The sequence below is a fragment of the Pelodiscus sinensis genome, chromosome 6 (assembly GCF_049634645.1).
Source record: "Pelodiscus sinensis isolate JC-2024 chromosome 6, ASM4963464v1, whole genome shotgun sequence".
In the NCBI taxonomy this organism is placed as follows: Eukaryota; Metazoa; Chordata; order Testudines; family Trionychidae; genus Pelodiscus; species Pelodiscus sinensis.
In genome coordinates, this window is record NC_134716.1 from 127467331 (window position 1) to 127483846 (window position 16516).

Here is a 16516-nt window from a genome sequence, read left to right on the forward strand (position 1 = left end):
ATTCCAGGGGGGGCGCAAGGCAACCCAGCCCCTCCCCCCAAGTTTTGCTGCTAATTTTGTTTTTGTGGCCCTGGTCAGTTCCTTTTTTTTTGCTCAACAAATTTTGCTGCTGTTTTGTGTGTGTGTGTGGGGGGGGGGGGGGGGAGTGAGGGTTTCTTCACAATCAAAAAGGGGGCGTGATGCCGAAAAGTTTGGGAACCACTGATCTAGATGGTGTTGGGTCCTGCCGTGAGGGCAGGGGACTGGACTCGATGACCCCTCGAGGTCCCTGCCAGTTCTAGGGTTTTAGGATTCTTTGTATTATCAAAGTACCTATGAGACCCAGTCCTGGACCAGGACCCATGGTGCGTAGGGTGGGACTCGGGATGTAAAGGGGTAAGCAGTTACCCAGAACGCATGACCCTCGAGGTCTCTAGGATCGTATGGGTCAAGTGGATCCGGCAGCCCGTTCAATAAAGGCCCAGGGCGCACTACAGCTAAGCAGGTGACTGGGTGCGATGGCTGCTGAGCGAGCAGCCGGGGTCACCTGTGAATTGTGGACCCATAACGTAGCTTAGGGCGGCCCTGGTCTAGGAAAACGTGCATAGAGAAAGAGATACTAGAGCTAGCGCTCCTCCTCCTGTTGGCTTGTCACCCACCACTTCTCTTCCATGAAGGCTGTGTGTTTCTTGGGAAGGGATAGCCCGCGAGCCGACAGCCTCTGCAGGGAGCCTCAGTGCTCCCTAAAGGGGCGGGGCCTCAGGCAGAAGGGGTGGGGCCAGCAGCAGCCTGCCTGAAGCTCCGCCCAGAGTACTGTGTGCTGCCCCAGCCCTCAACACAGGCCGGAGCACATGGCATGGTGCTCCAGCGGTGATTTAAAGAGGCCAGGCAATTTCTCCTTTGGCTGGCCGGGGGGAGCCTTTGAGTGTATGTCTCTTAAGGCACGCAGCACGAGGGGGCCTGGCTAGACCGAGGCCTCCAGGTGCTGCCACAATGCACATGCTCAACAACAGCCTGTCGCGTCGGTCTGCTGCCTGTTCCCTCTCCTACGAGACGCCTGCTCTCTCCGGGCAGCTGATGCCAAACCCTGGAGAGCTACTTAGCCATTGCTTTGTGGGGACACCACTCGGCCTACGGGCTTCCCCTGAATTCCTCGCCGGGACCGTCCATTGCTCCTGGCACGTGACCGGCCAGCTGCGCCGTGTGATTTCTGCGCCCTGGCTGGATGAGGGAGAACAGGGAACGAAGCAGTCCGGTGCGAATCGTAACCCCCTCTTCTCACGCACCAGTTCCTGCCGGGCGCGTCTTTCTCCCTGCTCAGAACGGGAGCCGGGCAGCAGAGCCGCGCCATGGGAGCTCTGCTTCCCGCCCCACGTCGAAAGGAGCAGAGGGCGCTTTTCGGAGCCGGCGGCGGCAGCTGAGTTACTTCCCCGGATGCCGGCTGCCCAAGCTGGGACACAGGCCACGCAGCCGGCCCTTAGCAGGGAATCCGACAGCCCGGGGGCGGCCCGTTTCAAACCTTGCATGGCTCTGTTGCGACCACCTGGCGTGGTCATCGGCCCGTGGTTTGGTGGCTTCACTAGTGGTCACAGCTCGGGCAGGATCGTCCGGGAGTTCCCTGGGAATTTAGAGACAATGCCCTGGGCTGACACCGCCAGGAACACGTCCCACCGAAACGGGTTTCGGCCCACGTCCTAAACGAAACGCTCAGGGGCTTGACGTGGGCTCTCTTCCCATCAGCAGCCACTGAATGCATCTCCCTTTCCTGACGCGAGGGAGTCCCCGCAGACCACGGGGAAAGCACACAGGGAAGCCCTACGCTGGCTGATCCCGTTCTGAGGATAACACAAGGCTTTGTGCACAGGGCAGTCGACTAGGCTCCTCTCCCGGGAACAAAGGCAGGCAGCCTCGTGCCCCCCGCTGAGCAAGCGGAAGCGCCCGCCCGGCCCCGAGAGCCCCGCGCCGGCCGGGGAAGTTACCTATGGCGAACTCGTCAAAGGTGATCGTGGTGGCGTTTCTGCCCAGGGCGTTCGTGACCGTCAAGGTCACCTTGTACTTCACGGTGGAGAAGAGCTGGTGGTAGCGGATGTGACACCTGTTCTTGGGGAACGCGTCCTTCTCGCAGACCAACTCTCTGGGGCCGTGCCTGTCACAGCCAGAAGGGACGAGAGAGCAGGCGTTACCCCAAGGAGCAGGAGTCTGGGTGACACAGGGGCCCAGGCCTGGTGCCATGTTGGCACCTCAGTGCTCCAGCCTGGCCGTATTTATCCCGCCGCTTCTCAGCTCAGCCCTGCCCTCACTCACAGAGACCCCTTGCCCCTCGTTTTTCCCCGGGGCTCCCTCTTTGGCTCAGAGCTCAGCTGCACCATCCCGGGATTTCCTGCCGTGTGTGAAAACCGGGGAAGGGGCCATTTTCGGGCCAGTTGGGGTCAATCTGTACGCAGCGCCCGCTACTCTCCGGCCCCTCACAAGCCCGGCCGAGAAGCCGCCAGCCTGCCACGGAACAAGGACAGCTTCCTCACGCTCCCCCCGCCACCCGGAGGCGGAGACGGCCGCAGCGCCTCGTCATGGGCGCCCGGTAGCTGAGGCAGGGGGAGGCGTTGCCTTCCGAAACCGCCAGGCTGGCCCCGCCCATGCTCCGCCCCCAGAACGCCTGCTCTAGGGGAGTGTTGCTGCCCCCAGCGCTGCCCTCCCCGTGCTCCAGGACTGGGGCCGTGCGGCCTCCTCCCTCCCTGGTGCCCTGCGGCTGGGGCAAGTGCACACCCGGCCCCTCCTCTCCTCTCCCCATGGTTGGGGGGTGCATTGCCCTGCCTCCCTGTGGGGGGTGGGAAAGGGGCGGGGCCTCAGCAGAAGGGGCGGGGCTCTCCCAACCCTCCTTTCAGGAACGCAGGGAGTGGACCTGACTTCGGGGTGGAGCGGACTCCTCCCTACACAGTCCTGTCAGGCCAGCCGGCCGGTGGCTGGAAACCATCACACCTGCGAGCGGGACGTCTCCGTCCCCAGTGCCTTCACCCGGCTGTGGCAGGGCCGTCTGGGATGGGAGCCGCTGTCCTAGGGACCCTCCCTGGGCTCGCAGCTAAGCGCTCATGTAGGACAGGGGTGAGATTCTAAGGCCTGGGGCCCCCGGCTTGCCTGGATCCCACCCCCGAGGCTCAGGGCTCCTCCCCCCCAGCACTGGGAACCTCTGCCCCCCGCCGCCTGTTCGGAGCCTCCCCGCGGTGCACAGCTGGAGCGACTCCGGCTGTCCCCCCCAGTCTGGCCCATGCACAGAGGCCTCCTCCCCTCCCCGCGGGAGCCGGGCACTTACATGACGGTGATATTGAAGGTGTTGGGGATGTAGGTAGGGCTGGGCAGGTGCCAACTGCAGTAGAATCCTTTGGGGTAGTTGTTGGATCGGCACATCAGCACAGGCTCCTTGGGCGAGGCTGCCGGGAAGCAGAGACCCAGGTTACTCACGGGGACCCCCTCGGAGGAAGCGCAGGGGGGCTGGCGACATGCTGAAAGCAAGAGGATTTCACGGCGGCTCCCCTGCCGCCAGGCCTCCAACCCCAAGACTTCTACTTCCCGCAGAAAAGCTTCCCATAGGTGAGCGGAAGGAGGTCTCCCTTAGCTTGCAGCAGTAGTAGGGCTTTTATCCTCGCCACGAGCACAGGCAAGGAGAGAGGACACACCCACCCGCCGGCGGGCAGCACTTGCCGGCTGGTCTCAGCTGGCCGGGGCCACGCTCCCACGACAGAGAAGCCGCAAGGGGCCGGTGCGACCCTCCACCCTGAGCGCCTGCCTGGCACAGGCCAGAGAACCTCGCATGTGCGGAGGGAGGTGGCTACAGGGCAGGCCTGCCGACGGGGGGGATGTAAAAGGGGCAATTGAGCAGGGCCCCGGGTGATTTAAAAGGGCCCGTGGCCCCCAGCTGCCGGTGGCATCGCAGTGGGGTACGACAGGCTTCCTGCCCGCCCTTGTCCTACACGGCTCCTAGAAGCAGTCGACACTGACCCTGTGGCCATGGGGGAGTGTCTCTGTGTGCTGCCCCGCCCCCCAGCACTGAATCCTCAGCTCCCATTGGCTGGGAACTGCAGCCAACAGGAGCTGCAGGGGCGGTGCCTATGGGTAGTGGCCTATGGAGACCTCCCAGTCCCCCTGCCTTGAAGCTGTTGCCAGTCACTTTTGGAAATCATCTGAGGTAAGCACTGTTCCTCTGTCCTCCTCCTGCACCCCAAACCCTTGCCCCAGCCCAGAGCCCGCACCCTGCACTCTCTCTACACCCCGAACCCTTGCCTCAGTCCAGAGCCCACACCCTGCACCCCCTCTACACCCCAAACCCTTGCCCCAGCCCAGAGCCTGCACCCTGCACCGCCTCTGCCCCTAACCCCCTTGCCCGAGCCTGGTGAAAGTGAGGGGGGTGAGGGAGAGCGAGGGATGGAGGGAGCAGGGGAGGGAACTCAGAGAAGGGGTGTCCTTGGGTTTGCATGATTAAACGGTTGGCCACCCTACCGGGCAGGCGCATAAAAGCCCTGGCTGTGCCGGAAGAACGTGCCCACATGTCCAGCGGATCGTGTCCACGTGGATTTACTGACTGTTCTGCCCCGTGGCCCAGAATTGCTGGTGGCAGCAGGGAACCCGCTGGAGCCCACATTTCAGGGACCTGTCTGGGGCTCGGCCATCTGGAGGGTGAGGAAGAGACCCTCTGACCTGCTGTCGACTGTGTTTTATGGTGGCACAGAGGCAGGACCCTAGAGACTCGGTGTGTGCCAGTAACGGGGCGGTGTGAGCGGACCACGCCTGCTGGCGCCCTCTGCAGGCAAGAGCTGAACACATCAGCTCCAGCTCCTTCCGCCGTGAGACTCGGGCGGTGGGTGCTGCTCCTGGGCCCGGGGTGAAACTCAAGGCTGAAATGTAAGTGTGTGTGTGTCACCCACCCACTTGCTGGGCGTGGTCACTGTCCCGTGGCACTGAGACCACGCCCAGAGAGGCAGGAGTTTGCTCTACAGCCTTAACTGGGTTTGCTCTACAGCCTTAACTGCTCTACAGCCTTCCCTGGTCCAGGAAACTCCCTCCTGGGGACCAGTCAGGGACGCCCAAGCCGTAATAAGAGCAGCGTAGCTCTAGCCACGGGGGTCCCACGATCTTAGACACACTGCGGAGGGGAGGCAATAGCTTTTCCTGCAGGAGCTGGTCCAAGGAAAGATCAATGGCCCTGTGTCTATGCCCCCTGCTGCTATCCACAGGCGGATAGGCTGCCTCCGCCGGGGATCCGGCCTGGGTCTGCACGTGGATGTAGAATTGCACAGATCTCTGTCCCTCGCTCCCACAGCAGTGGAAATAGGCAGGGAGAGATTTTCTGGGGCTCTGTCTGGTCGACCTTTGAAAGCTCCAAGCCCTGGGAATCCCTCCTCTCCCGGGGAACAACTCCGCAAGCCCGTGCTGTCCGTCAGGAAGGTCTCTGGTGCACATCACCCCCAGAGTGGCATCTCCTCCCTCCTGCCCCGATCCCTGAGCGCGGGAACAAAGAATTCCCCGCCCTCTTTGAGAAAAGCCTCTCCGCCAACCAACGAAAGAGTGGCCAGCATGGCCTCCGCCCAGCCCCAATCAACCATCCGCCTGCTCCGTCCCTGTAGCCGCCGGCCAGGGGCTGATCCCCCACACGCATGTAGGAATGGGGCTCCCAGGATCACACCAGCCCAACACTCCCCTCTGCTCCGGCCAGACCAGACCCAGAGGCCAGTTCTAGGTCTCTTTCTTGGGGTTCAGAGCGCTGCCAGGGACCGGCCGCAGCAGTGGGAGAGACACCTGACTCGCGACAGTTGTGCCTTCCCCTGGCTGCGCCATTCTCCTATGCTCCTGGGACAACAGCACTGCCACACAACTGGGGGATTTACCAGCACAGGCGTCGGGATCCAGGCCTCCGCTCTGGCACTCATCCCCACTATGGACCATGGGCCACGCAACCCGCCCGGCTCCCAGCACCTCCCCCGTGGTATTGTCGCACACGTGCACCGACGTACAGACACGAGCACCGTCCCACAGTCCCTGACGCGCATCCAGTTCCACTGTCCCAGGCGAGGAAGGGGGAGGGGAAAATGCTCGTGTTATTCTTGTCACTCTCAGGAGGTGTTCGGTCCTGGTGGGGATGGGGACGGACAGACAAAGAGGAATCCAGGGGAGCTGCAGGCCACACCGTGCCTGCAAAGAGCCTCTGGGTGTTGATTCAGTCTCACCCATCTGCCCAGAGCCATCCCCCTGTGGTCTCACCCCCATCCTGGGATGCTCCGGACTCCCGGCTGTGGACCAGGTCCTGCGAGGCAGGGTCTGCAGGCTGTGAACAGGGCCCTACCTTCCTGTTCGCCATGTCTGGACGGGGGAATGCCGCGGCTCAGCCTGGGGGCCTGATGTGCCTGGGATGCTGAGAGAGGCGGTGAACGTGGTGAGGGCAGCGCATACCTCCTCAGAGGCCTCGCCACAGCACCAGCAGCTCAGCAGAGCGTCATGACCTCATCAGCTTAGTATGACATCACCGCGCCGGGGACGGTGGGGCTGGTACACCAGACGCTCTTGGCTGGGAGTTGGTCTCACAATCTAGCCCTCCTACATAGCTGTGTCCAGCCAACTAGTGAGGGGAAACTGAGGCACGAGGCGGTGCCACCCGAGGGGACTCACTGAAGCTAGGTCTCCCAGGACCATCCTTCCCCTGGTCTTCAGGGTGCTGTCTGTTGGGAGAAAGCAGCGTCCAGCATCTCTCCAGGGGATGGACACTAGCCAGAGCACTGAGGAGGGGGGAGAGAAGGAGCAGCCGGCTCTGGTATAAGGCAGGCGTCTCTTCAGACGGCTATTTCAGCTTTCAGACAACAGACGGAGGCCAGACCCTGGGTAAGGAGCCTCGCTGTTAAAACATCCAAGCAGCCCCTGTGCAGAAAACCGGCCCGCATACTTGCAAGGCCAGGGACGCCGAATTTCCCCCTCGCCTGCCTGGTCTGGACTCCCCTCGCTAAATGCATCCGGCCCAAGCCCCCACTGAGGAAGTGCTGAAGGAAAAGGAGGTGCAGGGGGGGCGAAGGGCTAGCCTGTCGTATCCCCAAGCTGCCACACCGGGGCAGTAGCTCATCACAAGGCTGCATTCCTTGGCTAGAAATCCAGCCCGCTGGTTCTCAAAGAGGGTGGGGAAGGACCAGAGCCCGGGATGGGCGGGCAGTGTGTGGTGACAGGCAGAATCCGGGGCTGGCATGGGGACAGAGCACACACATTTGGGGTATCGGAGAGGCGGGCAGAGCTCCCTCTATGCTGAGCGCTTGGAGAGATTCAGGTGCTGCCCAGCTGATCGCAGCGCGCCCACAGCTGGCAGCAGATGCCTCTCCTGGTGGTGCACATCTGCACATGCCTCGAACAACATTTATTCCGCACGTGGATGGGAAAAAATTGGAGGGAACACTGGAGGCGGGTACCGTGGCTTCCTCCTCACCCCCGCAGCGAGAGTGTCCAGCAATCTCCTCTGTCTCCCTCCTGTCGCATCCCAAGCCTCCTCTGCAGCCTTCCCTGGATCCGCGCCCGCCCCCCTCTCCGGCCTGGAGAAGCAGTCAGAAGCCGGTGCCGCTGCTCCGAAAGGTCAAGCTTAAGCACTGCTCAGCGGCCGGGCTTCCCGGGGCCCGCCCCTCACCAGCGTTCGCGGGCTCCCGCCGGATTTGTTCAGGGAGGGGGCACTAGGGACTAATCCTCGGCTCGCCTCGCGGACCGGCCCACACACTACCTGCGCCCCTCCCCCCGCAGGCTGCCTTGCCTGAAAAGAGCGTTAATGAATCTTTACCCAGCCTTTCATGAGCTCGGCTGAAGATTATTTATCGTCTTTGTCCCGGCCGCACGCCTGGAGCGGCTCTCAGGGATCTTCGCCAGCCCCCTCGGCCTGAGGACGGCCGGAGATTCGCAGGCGGGACTCAGAACCGTAGTGCCGCGTTTCAGCAAGCAGGGAGGGCGCCGGAACGGCCTCCCCGCTGTGTTACCGCACCCCGGCCGCGGAAGGTCCCCCCACAGAGTCAGCCTGTTTTCACCGCAACCCCATTGAAAATCTTCTCTGCCTGCTCGGACACAGGTGCAAGACAGACAGACAGATAGATGGGGGTGGGGAGGAATAGATAGATAGACAGACAGATAGATGAGGTGGGAGGGATAGATAGACAGACAGATAGATGAGGTGGGAGGGATAGATAGACAGAGAGAGTGTATGGGGATAAATAGATAGACAGAGTGTATGGGGATAGATAGATAGAGAGGCAGGTTGCATGGGGATAGATAGGCAGATAGATGATATGTGTGGGGATAGATAGATAAGATGGATAGACAGACAGACAGATAGATGAGGTGCGGAGGGGATAGATAGATAGACAGTGTATGGGGATAAATAGATAGAGTGTATGGGGATAGATAGAGAGGCAGGTTGCATGGGGATAGATAGGTAGATGGTGTGTGTGGGGATAGACAGATAGACAGATGGATAGATAGACAGACGGTGTGCACAGGGGGATAGATAGATAGATAGATAGATAGATAGATAGATAGATAGATAGATAGATAGATAGGGGTGTATGGGGATAGATAGATAGATAGATAGATAGATAGATAGATAGATAGATAGATAGATAGATAGATAGAGAGAGAGGCAGGTTGCATGGGGACAGATAGGTAGATACAGAGGACAGACAGGCAGGCAGATAGCTAGATACGTTTGGGGGATGGAGAGAGACAGACAGACAGACACGTTGCCAGACTACATTAGATGTGTATGGGGGATGGAAAGAGACATTGTCAGACTCTATTAGCTCTCAGGTCCATTTCGTCCAGTATCTTACCACCACCAGTAGTCAGTGCCATGTGCTTGAAAGGGAGGTAGCAGCATCCTCCGTGGCACTATGGCACTTGGACAGATGGCAGAACGGTGGCAGATGGCAGACCGAGGAGCAATGGTCTCACGTTGCAGTAGAGCTCTAGGTTGGATAGCAGGAAAAGCTAATAGGAGCTAGGAGGAAGGAGCTAGGAAAACCTAGGAGAGTGATGAAGTGCTGGGCTGGGTTCCCTAGGGAGGGGTGGAATCTCCATCACTAAACATGTTTAAGTTCCAGATGGACAAAGCCCTGGCTGGGATGATTGAGTTGGGTTGGTCCTGCCTTGGGCAGGGGGCTAGATTTGATGACTCCTGAGGTCTCTGCCAGTCCTAGGATTCTAAGATTCTATGGGGTGACCTCCAGAGAGGCGTTCCTCCTAAATTCCAATAATGAGGTCAGCTCATGCCCTGAAGCAGGAAGTGTTATGTTCCGTTGTCAAAATATGTGTTCATTTTTAACAAAATCCTTACTATCACACTCTTACTATTGTTGTTCTACATATGCCCCATCTGTCTCTGAATCCAGCTCAGCAGGATACTGTGGCAAGGAGTTCCACAGGCTAACGACACGTTGCATCACAAAGCACGTCCTTTCGGCAGTCTGAAATTTGCTGCCACAGATTATCAGATGTCCTGGGCTTGAGTGTTTTTGTGACCAGCGAAATACAAATAGACCCACGTTCTAAGCAGGGGAAAAGAGAGCCCATGAGACTTTCTTTGCATACCCTGGCTCACCGCACAGCGTGTGTGTGGCTGAATTAGTGCAAATATCTTAGTACAGCGGATACAACTTTCTTCTTTGCTCTTAAGCCAGGAGGGACGCAACACGGTTTTGGAGAGTCCTCTGGGCTTGGCAGCAGGGGTATTTTTGGCAAGGCTTGTGAGCAAAAGCAACTCAAGTCAAAGCCAATGAAAAGAGGCTGGTAGACCATCTGTGCACCCAAAGGGACATGTCCATATGAAATGCTGGGGCTGAACATTGTGCCGGGGTACTGCCTTTTCTGATATAGGAGTGGGCGTGCTGCCTCTCTCCGAACTCCTGTCTGTTCCAGAAAGCGCAGCGTTTAAGAAGACAGCGTGGCCCAGTGGATATAGCGCCAGACTGGGCCATAGAAGAGCTGGTTCTATTCCTCGTTTGGCCACTGTTCTGTTGAGCGACCTTGGGCAAATCACTCCTCGTGCCTCAGTTTCCCCACCTGTAAAGTGGCGATGATGATAATAATGACCTCCTTTGCACAGTACTTTGAGCAATTTGGATGAAAAGTGCCGTGTAAGGCAAGAAGCCCAGTATACTGCTCATAGTCCATTCTTGGTGGATCCCCTCACTCACGACTACATCAGCCTGTGGAACTTGAGGCCACTGGAAAACTACTGAGGCCCAAGTGTTCTGGAAGATTCCGAACCGGCATCATACACCACTGAGTCTTGGCAGTGATGCCAGGTAGGACAAAATTCCAAGGGTTATGGACGCGCCCGAGTCAGGCTAGGCTGTGACCCGAGGTATGTCCCTCCTGGGGTGTAATCAAAGACCATCAGGGGCTGTGTGAATTTCGGCTGAGCAGGGATCATGCCTCTTTCCGAAGTATCCAACTTGATTCGGGACAAGGGTACTGGACTAAATGGAGCATCGGTCATTGGCAATGTGCCAGGAGGAGGGATACGGAGTCAGACTGAGCGCCGGTCCGTGGCGGAGCGCCAGGAGGAGGGATACGGAGTCAGACTGAGCGCCGGTCCATAGCGGAGCGCCTGGAGGAGGGATACGGAGTCAGACTGAGCAACGGTCCATAGCAGAGCGCCTGGAGGAGGGATACGGAGTTAGACTGAGCGCCAGTCCTTGGCAGAGCGCCAGGAGGAGGGATACGGAGTCAGACTGAGCGCTGGTCCATGGCGGAGTGCCAGGAGGAGGGATAGGGAGTCAGACTGAGCGCCGGTCCGTGGCGGAGCGCCAGGAGGAGGGATACGGAGTCAGACTGAGCGCCGGTCCGTGGCGGAGCGCCAGGAGGAGGGATACGGAGTCAGACTGAGCGCTGGTCCATAGCGGAGCGCCTGGAAGAGGGATACGGAGTCAGACTGAGCGCCGGTTCGTGGCGGAGCGCCAGGAGGAGGGATACGGAGTTAGACTGAGCGCCAGTCCTTGGCGGAGCGCCAGGAGGAGGGATACGGAGTCAGACTGAGCGCCGGTCCGTGGCGGAGCGCCAGGAGGAGGGATACGGAGTCAGACTGAGCGCTGGTCCATAGCGGAGCGCCTGGAAGAGGGATACGGAGTCAGACTGAGCGCCGGTTCGTGGCGGAGCGCCAGGAGGAGGGATACGGAGTTAGACTGAGCGCCAGTCCTTGGCGGAGTGCCAGGAGGAGGGATACGGAGTCAGACTGAGCGCCGGTCCGTGGCGGAGCGCCAGGAGGAGGGATAGGGAGTCAGACTGAGCGCCGGTTCGTGGCGGAGCGCCAGGAGGAGGGATACGGAGTTAGACTGAGCGCCAGTCCTTGGCGGAGCGCCAGGAGGAGGGATACGGAGTCAGACTGAGCACCGGTCCGTGGCGGAGCGCCAGGAGGAGGGATAGGGAGTCAGACTGAGCGCCGGTTTGTGGCAGAGCGCCAGGAGGAGGGATACGGAGTCAGACTGAGCGCCGGTCCGTGGCGGAGCGCCAGGAGGAGGGATAGGGAGTCAGACTGAGCGCCGGTTTGTGGCAGAGCGCCAGGAGGAGGGATACGGAGTCAGACTGAGCGCCGGTCCGTGGCGGAGCGCCAGGAGGAGGGATACGGAGTCAGACTGAGCGCCGGTCTGTGGCGGAGCGCCAGGAGGAGGGATACGGAGTCAGACTGAGCGCCGGTCTGTGGCGGAGCGCCAGGAGGAGGGATACTGGGCCAGGCAGTGCTCTGGTCCGTGGCAGTGCGTCTGTTGCTGTGTTCAGACCCCCACCTGCGCCCCCCCTCCGAAGGGTGCTGAGCAAACTTGCTGCCTGGCTTGTGGGCTCCACCCTCTTCCGGACTGTGCCGTGCCCCCCCGGGCTGCAAACTCCAGCCCCTCCCCCGGCCCCCCCCATGCTGCAGACCGAGCTCATCCGCCCCTCCCATGCTCTTAACGAGAGAAAATAAAGCAGCACGCCCAGATCGATACAGGGCTCTTAATGCTGTCGCTGGAGACGGGCCAGGCTACTGGCGGGGGGGGGGGGGGGGGACAAAGCCATTGGGGGAATGTTAAAGATGCTCCCTGCACCGAGGCTCTGGAGTTCTGTGGGCTGCCCCCCCCCCCCGGATGCAGAGCCTCCCCAGGCCAGGTTCAGAACGGCCCATCCCTAGGGCTGCCGGGGGAACGGCTCCCAGGCGGCCATCGTGGGGCAAAGCAGAGGGTGGAGGGAGGCGTTTAGGGAACCGTTTCCCACCGAAGCGACAGGCCCATGCAGAGCAGGGGTGGCCCATGCCCCATTCCCGCCGCCTGGGCGCCCCCGGGTGTCCCCCGCCACCCCATATCCCCTCAATAGCTTCTTGGTGGGGAGCCAGGCATTGCTCCAGCCCCTCCCTCAGGAATATCGGCTCCTCGCCCCAGGTATCCGTATCCCCTGACCACAGCTGGGAGGCCAGAGGCGTTCAGTGCCTTGTGGGGACACCTGGGGTCTGGGCTGGCTGGCTGACAAAGATGGGGGCCTCACGGATGCTGCCACCCCCCCGAAGGTCCAGCACCCGGCTCCCTCTCTCCAGCCCTGCGCCCTGTGTTTCCAGCCCTGGATCGTGCCCCAAACCACCCCTTCCTCACCCTCTTTTTTTCTGCCCTCTCCCCCACGTTCCCCTTGCTGGGGGCAGATGTTTTTCTTCTTCCCCACCCTCTTCTCTAAAACTCACTGATCTGGCCCTTGCGCTCCCAGTCCTCCACCTTCCCAGCTGCCCAGTGTGGTCCCACCGTCCCTCCTGCCCTGCTCTTTTCGGGCGGAGGTTGGACAATACCTAGCCCGGCTCCCTCCTGACTCTTCCACGCCGGGCGCCCCCCAGCTGGGCCGAATCCCAGCCAGCGCCGCAAACGCCCCTCCCGGCTGGAAGCCGGTCTCTGGTCCCGTGCCCCCTTCCCTGCCGCGTCTTGTAAGCGACATTCCGATCACTAAATCCATCGCTGGCTGCCCTCCAGCTCTCCCCGCCGTATGTGTCCTGCCTGCCTGATTTCCAGGCAGAAGGCCCCGCACTCCCCTGGCAACAGCCCGACAACTGGGCAGGCGGGGATGCCGAGGGCTAGAAACCAGGGCGGTGCCCAGCCCCTTGGGGCCAGCGGGGCCTGGAACCTGCGCGGCCGGTGAACACGTTCTCCCGACTCTGGCCTCCTGACCCCTCGGGACCTGGGGAGCTGACCTCCTCCGCCCGCTTTAACCTGCAGCAAATATTCATCCTCCGCCTGCCCGAGCGCGGGAGAGAGCCAGACAGCCGAGCCTGCTGCAGCCTCCGCCTCGGCGCAAACGGCTCCTGCTCCTCCAGCCGCTCACCGGCCTCTCCGCCACCGCGCCGCCCACGCGCCCGGTTTCATCTCCTGGCCAGCGGCTGAGCTGAACGGAGCCTCTGCTACCTCAGCCTCCGCACCGGAGCCCGGGGAGTCACGGCAGGCAGGCCAGGGAGGGACACGGCCTTCCTGCAGCTCCCGCGGGCAGGACGGGAACCGAAAGCCCGGGGGCCGGGGCTGGGCCCTGGCTTGCCTGGATCCAGCCCCCGGAGGCTCAGGGCTTCGCCCCCTCCCCAGCAGCAAGGAGGCAGTGCTGGTGCCCCAGCCCTGAAGCCCCCGCAGCCCCTTCCCACAGGGCTGGGGAGCCAGTGCCGGCTCCACGCTCTGGGGCAAGGAGCCGCAAGGTTTGCGGGCCAGAGTCAGGCCAGCCGGGGCCAGAACCGGCCTGCTGTGCCTCCCGCCCCCACCCTCTTCTGCTCCCTCCCATGCACAGCCCCCCCTCTCACACCCACCAACCCCCAACCCCCTCCTTCCCTCCCTCCCTCCCAGACGCATCAACCCCCAACCCACTCCTACATCCTCCCTCCCAAACCCACCAACCCCCAACCCACTCCCCCTCCCTCCCACACCCACCAATCCACTCCTGCGCCCTCCCTCCCTTCCCCCAGACCCCACACCCCAAGCCTGCTTCCCAGCAGCCCCCACCCATGCACAGGCACACACTGAACCCCTCATTTTTGGCCCCCCCAGCGCCTAGGGGCCCACAAAATCTACTAGCCCCCCCGAGGTATCAGCGAGGTGTCTTTTCTTTTTTTTTTTGTTCCTCACTTTTGTGCAGCCCCCGACTGATTTTTCAGTGGCTCAGCGGCCCCCCTAACCCAAAAAAGGTTCCCCGCCCCTGCCCTAGGGCAATCACTAATCACCAGGCTGGCTGTGCTGAGCCGCTCCCGGGAGTGACCCATCCAGGGGGTACTCTAGCGAGATGGCAACATCTCTCCCCTGCCGGAAGGGACCGACAGCCCCAGACAGCCAGAACCCCAGTGCCCTGCCCCATGGACCAGTATCTGCAGGGGCGACGGATCCAGAACGTGGCGGGAATTCAATGCTAAAAGAAGATGCAACATGGAAATCGCACTCGTCTTTAACGTATTTGGCATAAACCAAATTCCCTGTTATTTGGGCGAGAGTAATAGCTAGGGGCCTCATCTAGGGTTAGCAGCTGTCATACATGCTAGCCCTGCCCTGTTGCGCTTTGCAAACAGATCAGGGCCACAAAGGAAGGCCTATTAGCTTAGTTTTCCCAGGGAAGAATCATAGAATCATAGGACTGGAAGGGACCTCGAGAGGTCATCGAGTCCAGCTCCCCGCCCTCAAGGCAGGACCAAGCTCCGTCTACACCATCCCTGACAGATGTCTATCCAACCTGTTCTTAAATATCTCCAGAGAGGGAGATTCCACCACCTCCCTTGGCAATTTATTCCAATATTTGACCACCCTGACAGTTAGGAATTTTTTCCTAATGTCCAATCTAAACCTCCCCTGCTGCACTTTAAGCCCATTACTCCTTGTCCTGTCCTCAGAAACCAAGAGGAACAAATTTTCTCCTTCCTCCTTGTGACACCCTTTTAGATATTTGAAAACCGCTATCATGTCCCCCCTTAATCTTCTTTTTTCCAAACTAAACAAGCCCAGTTCATGAAGCCTGGCTTCATAGGTCATGTTCTCTAGACCTTTAATCATTCTTGTCGCTCTTCTCTGGACCCTTTCCAATTTCTCCACATCTTTCTTGAAATGTGGCGCCCAGAACTGGACACAGTACTCCAGCTGAGGCCTAACTAGTGCAGAGTAGAGCGGCAGAATGACTTCACGAGTTTTGCTTACAACACACCTGTTGATACAACCTAGAACCATATTTGCTTTTTTTGCAACAGCATCACACTGTTGACTCATATTCAACTTGTGGTCCACTATGACCCCTAGATCCCTTTCCGCCATGCTCCTTCCTAGACAGTCGCTTCCCATCTTGTATGTATGGAACTGACCATGGTCACAAAAGGTTTCAGTGGCAGAGCTGAGACCAGCCCTGAGGGTGGCTCCTTCCGAAAGCCCTTCCCTACCCACTGGACCATGCGGCCAGCTTGCAGGCGATGGAGTGTTTGTTGCCAACTGAATATGCTATCCACGAATTTGGAGAGGGCAAGTCCCTTGCACTTGGGCCGGTTACCCTACAGGAATCCCCGCCGCATGCAGCGTTGTCAGACACTTCACTCCGCCTGTGACACGGTCCATCTGCAACATCATTCGACAGCCCCTGGGCTGCCTTTTCCACGGTGCCATGCAGCAAGAGCGCAAAATCCTCCCATTCCGCGTTCGCAGTGTCGGCGGGACGGGCTGATTCCACGCCGTGCCAAAGGACGTTCTGGATCGGGAGACGGACCATCTAGCCGATATCTGTCTCCCTCCATCTGTAAGCCCCCAAAGTCTTTGTACCTTGCGTCCCCCCATGCAGGGTGAAAAATGGAACCAATCCATTTGAGAAACCACTAAAAATGATCTACTGTCGCTTTTCCTAGCTCGGAGGGTCATGAGATAATGGACATTAAAATCACGGCATTTTTATATAGAGAAGAGCTATTTGAGGTCATTTTTAGAGGTTTCTGAAATGGATTCATTATAATTTTCCTCGCCTGCTGAGAACTTAATGCACTAAAGACGCCTGACTCCACAGGTGGATGGATACAAAAAATAGTGCCAATAAAAGGTTTAAAGGCACTCTGAAATGGTTCTGTAAGAGGCTTATTCCTTTTATCACACGTGGCCCATCCAGAGCCCAGGCCGACGAGGGATTTTATTGACATGCGCTTGAGATGACCTGCATAACTCATCAGCCCTAACTCAAGCCCATAAAACCTTTACAACCCAAGCTACCATCACGTACTTCCTCCAGAAACACACACATCACACGCTGTAGGTGTGTGGGTGTGCGGTGACAGCAGACAGACGCGGGCCTGCTCCGGGCCTCTCGGTGGATACTTTACACGGGGCTACACTCAGACAGACAGCTGAGCCTGCTCTCCGAGGTCTTCCATGGAGGAGAGCAGTGTCTAGATCAGGGAGGGGTGAACTTTTTGGGGGCTGCTGACCCACAGGAAAATCAGTCAGGGGCTCCACAAAAGTGAGAAGCAACACCCCAACCAAAAAACCCCACATTCCCTGCACACAAGAGAGTCTGGAGGGGCCTAGGCTGG

The 16516-nt window shown here is 59.8% G+C and overlaps 1 protein-coding gene across 4 annotated transcripts in view; it reads right to left on the reverse strand.

Annotated features, from left to right (window-relative positions):
* The window catches only part of CNTFR (ciliary neurotrophic factor receptor), a 474842-nt gene that overhangs the window by 47261 nt on the left and 411065 nt on the right, over positions 1-16516 (reverse strand). For all 4 annotated transcript variants that reach the window (XM_075932805.1, XM_075932804.1, XM_075932807.1 and 1 more), the window contains 2 exons: positions 3287-3404; positions 1959-2125 (listed from right to left, as the gene is read on the reverse strand). In XM_075932805.1, the coding sequence (XP_075788920.1) occupies positions 1959-2125; positions 3287-3404 (285 nt within the window). The remainder of the gene's footprint in view (positions 1-1958; positions 2126-3286; positions 3405-16516) is intronic.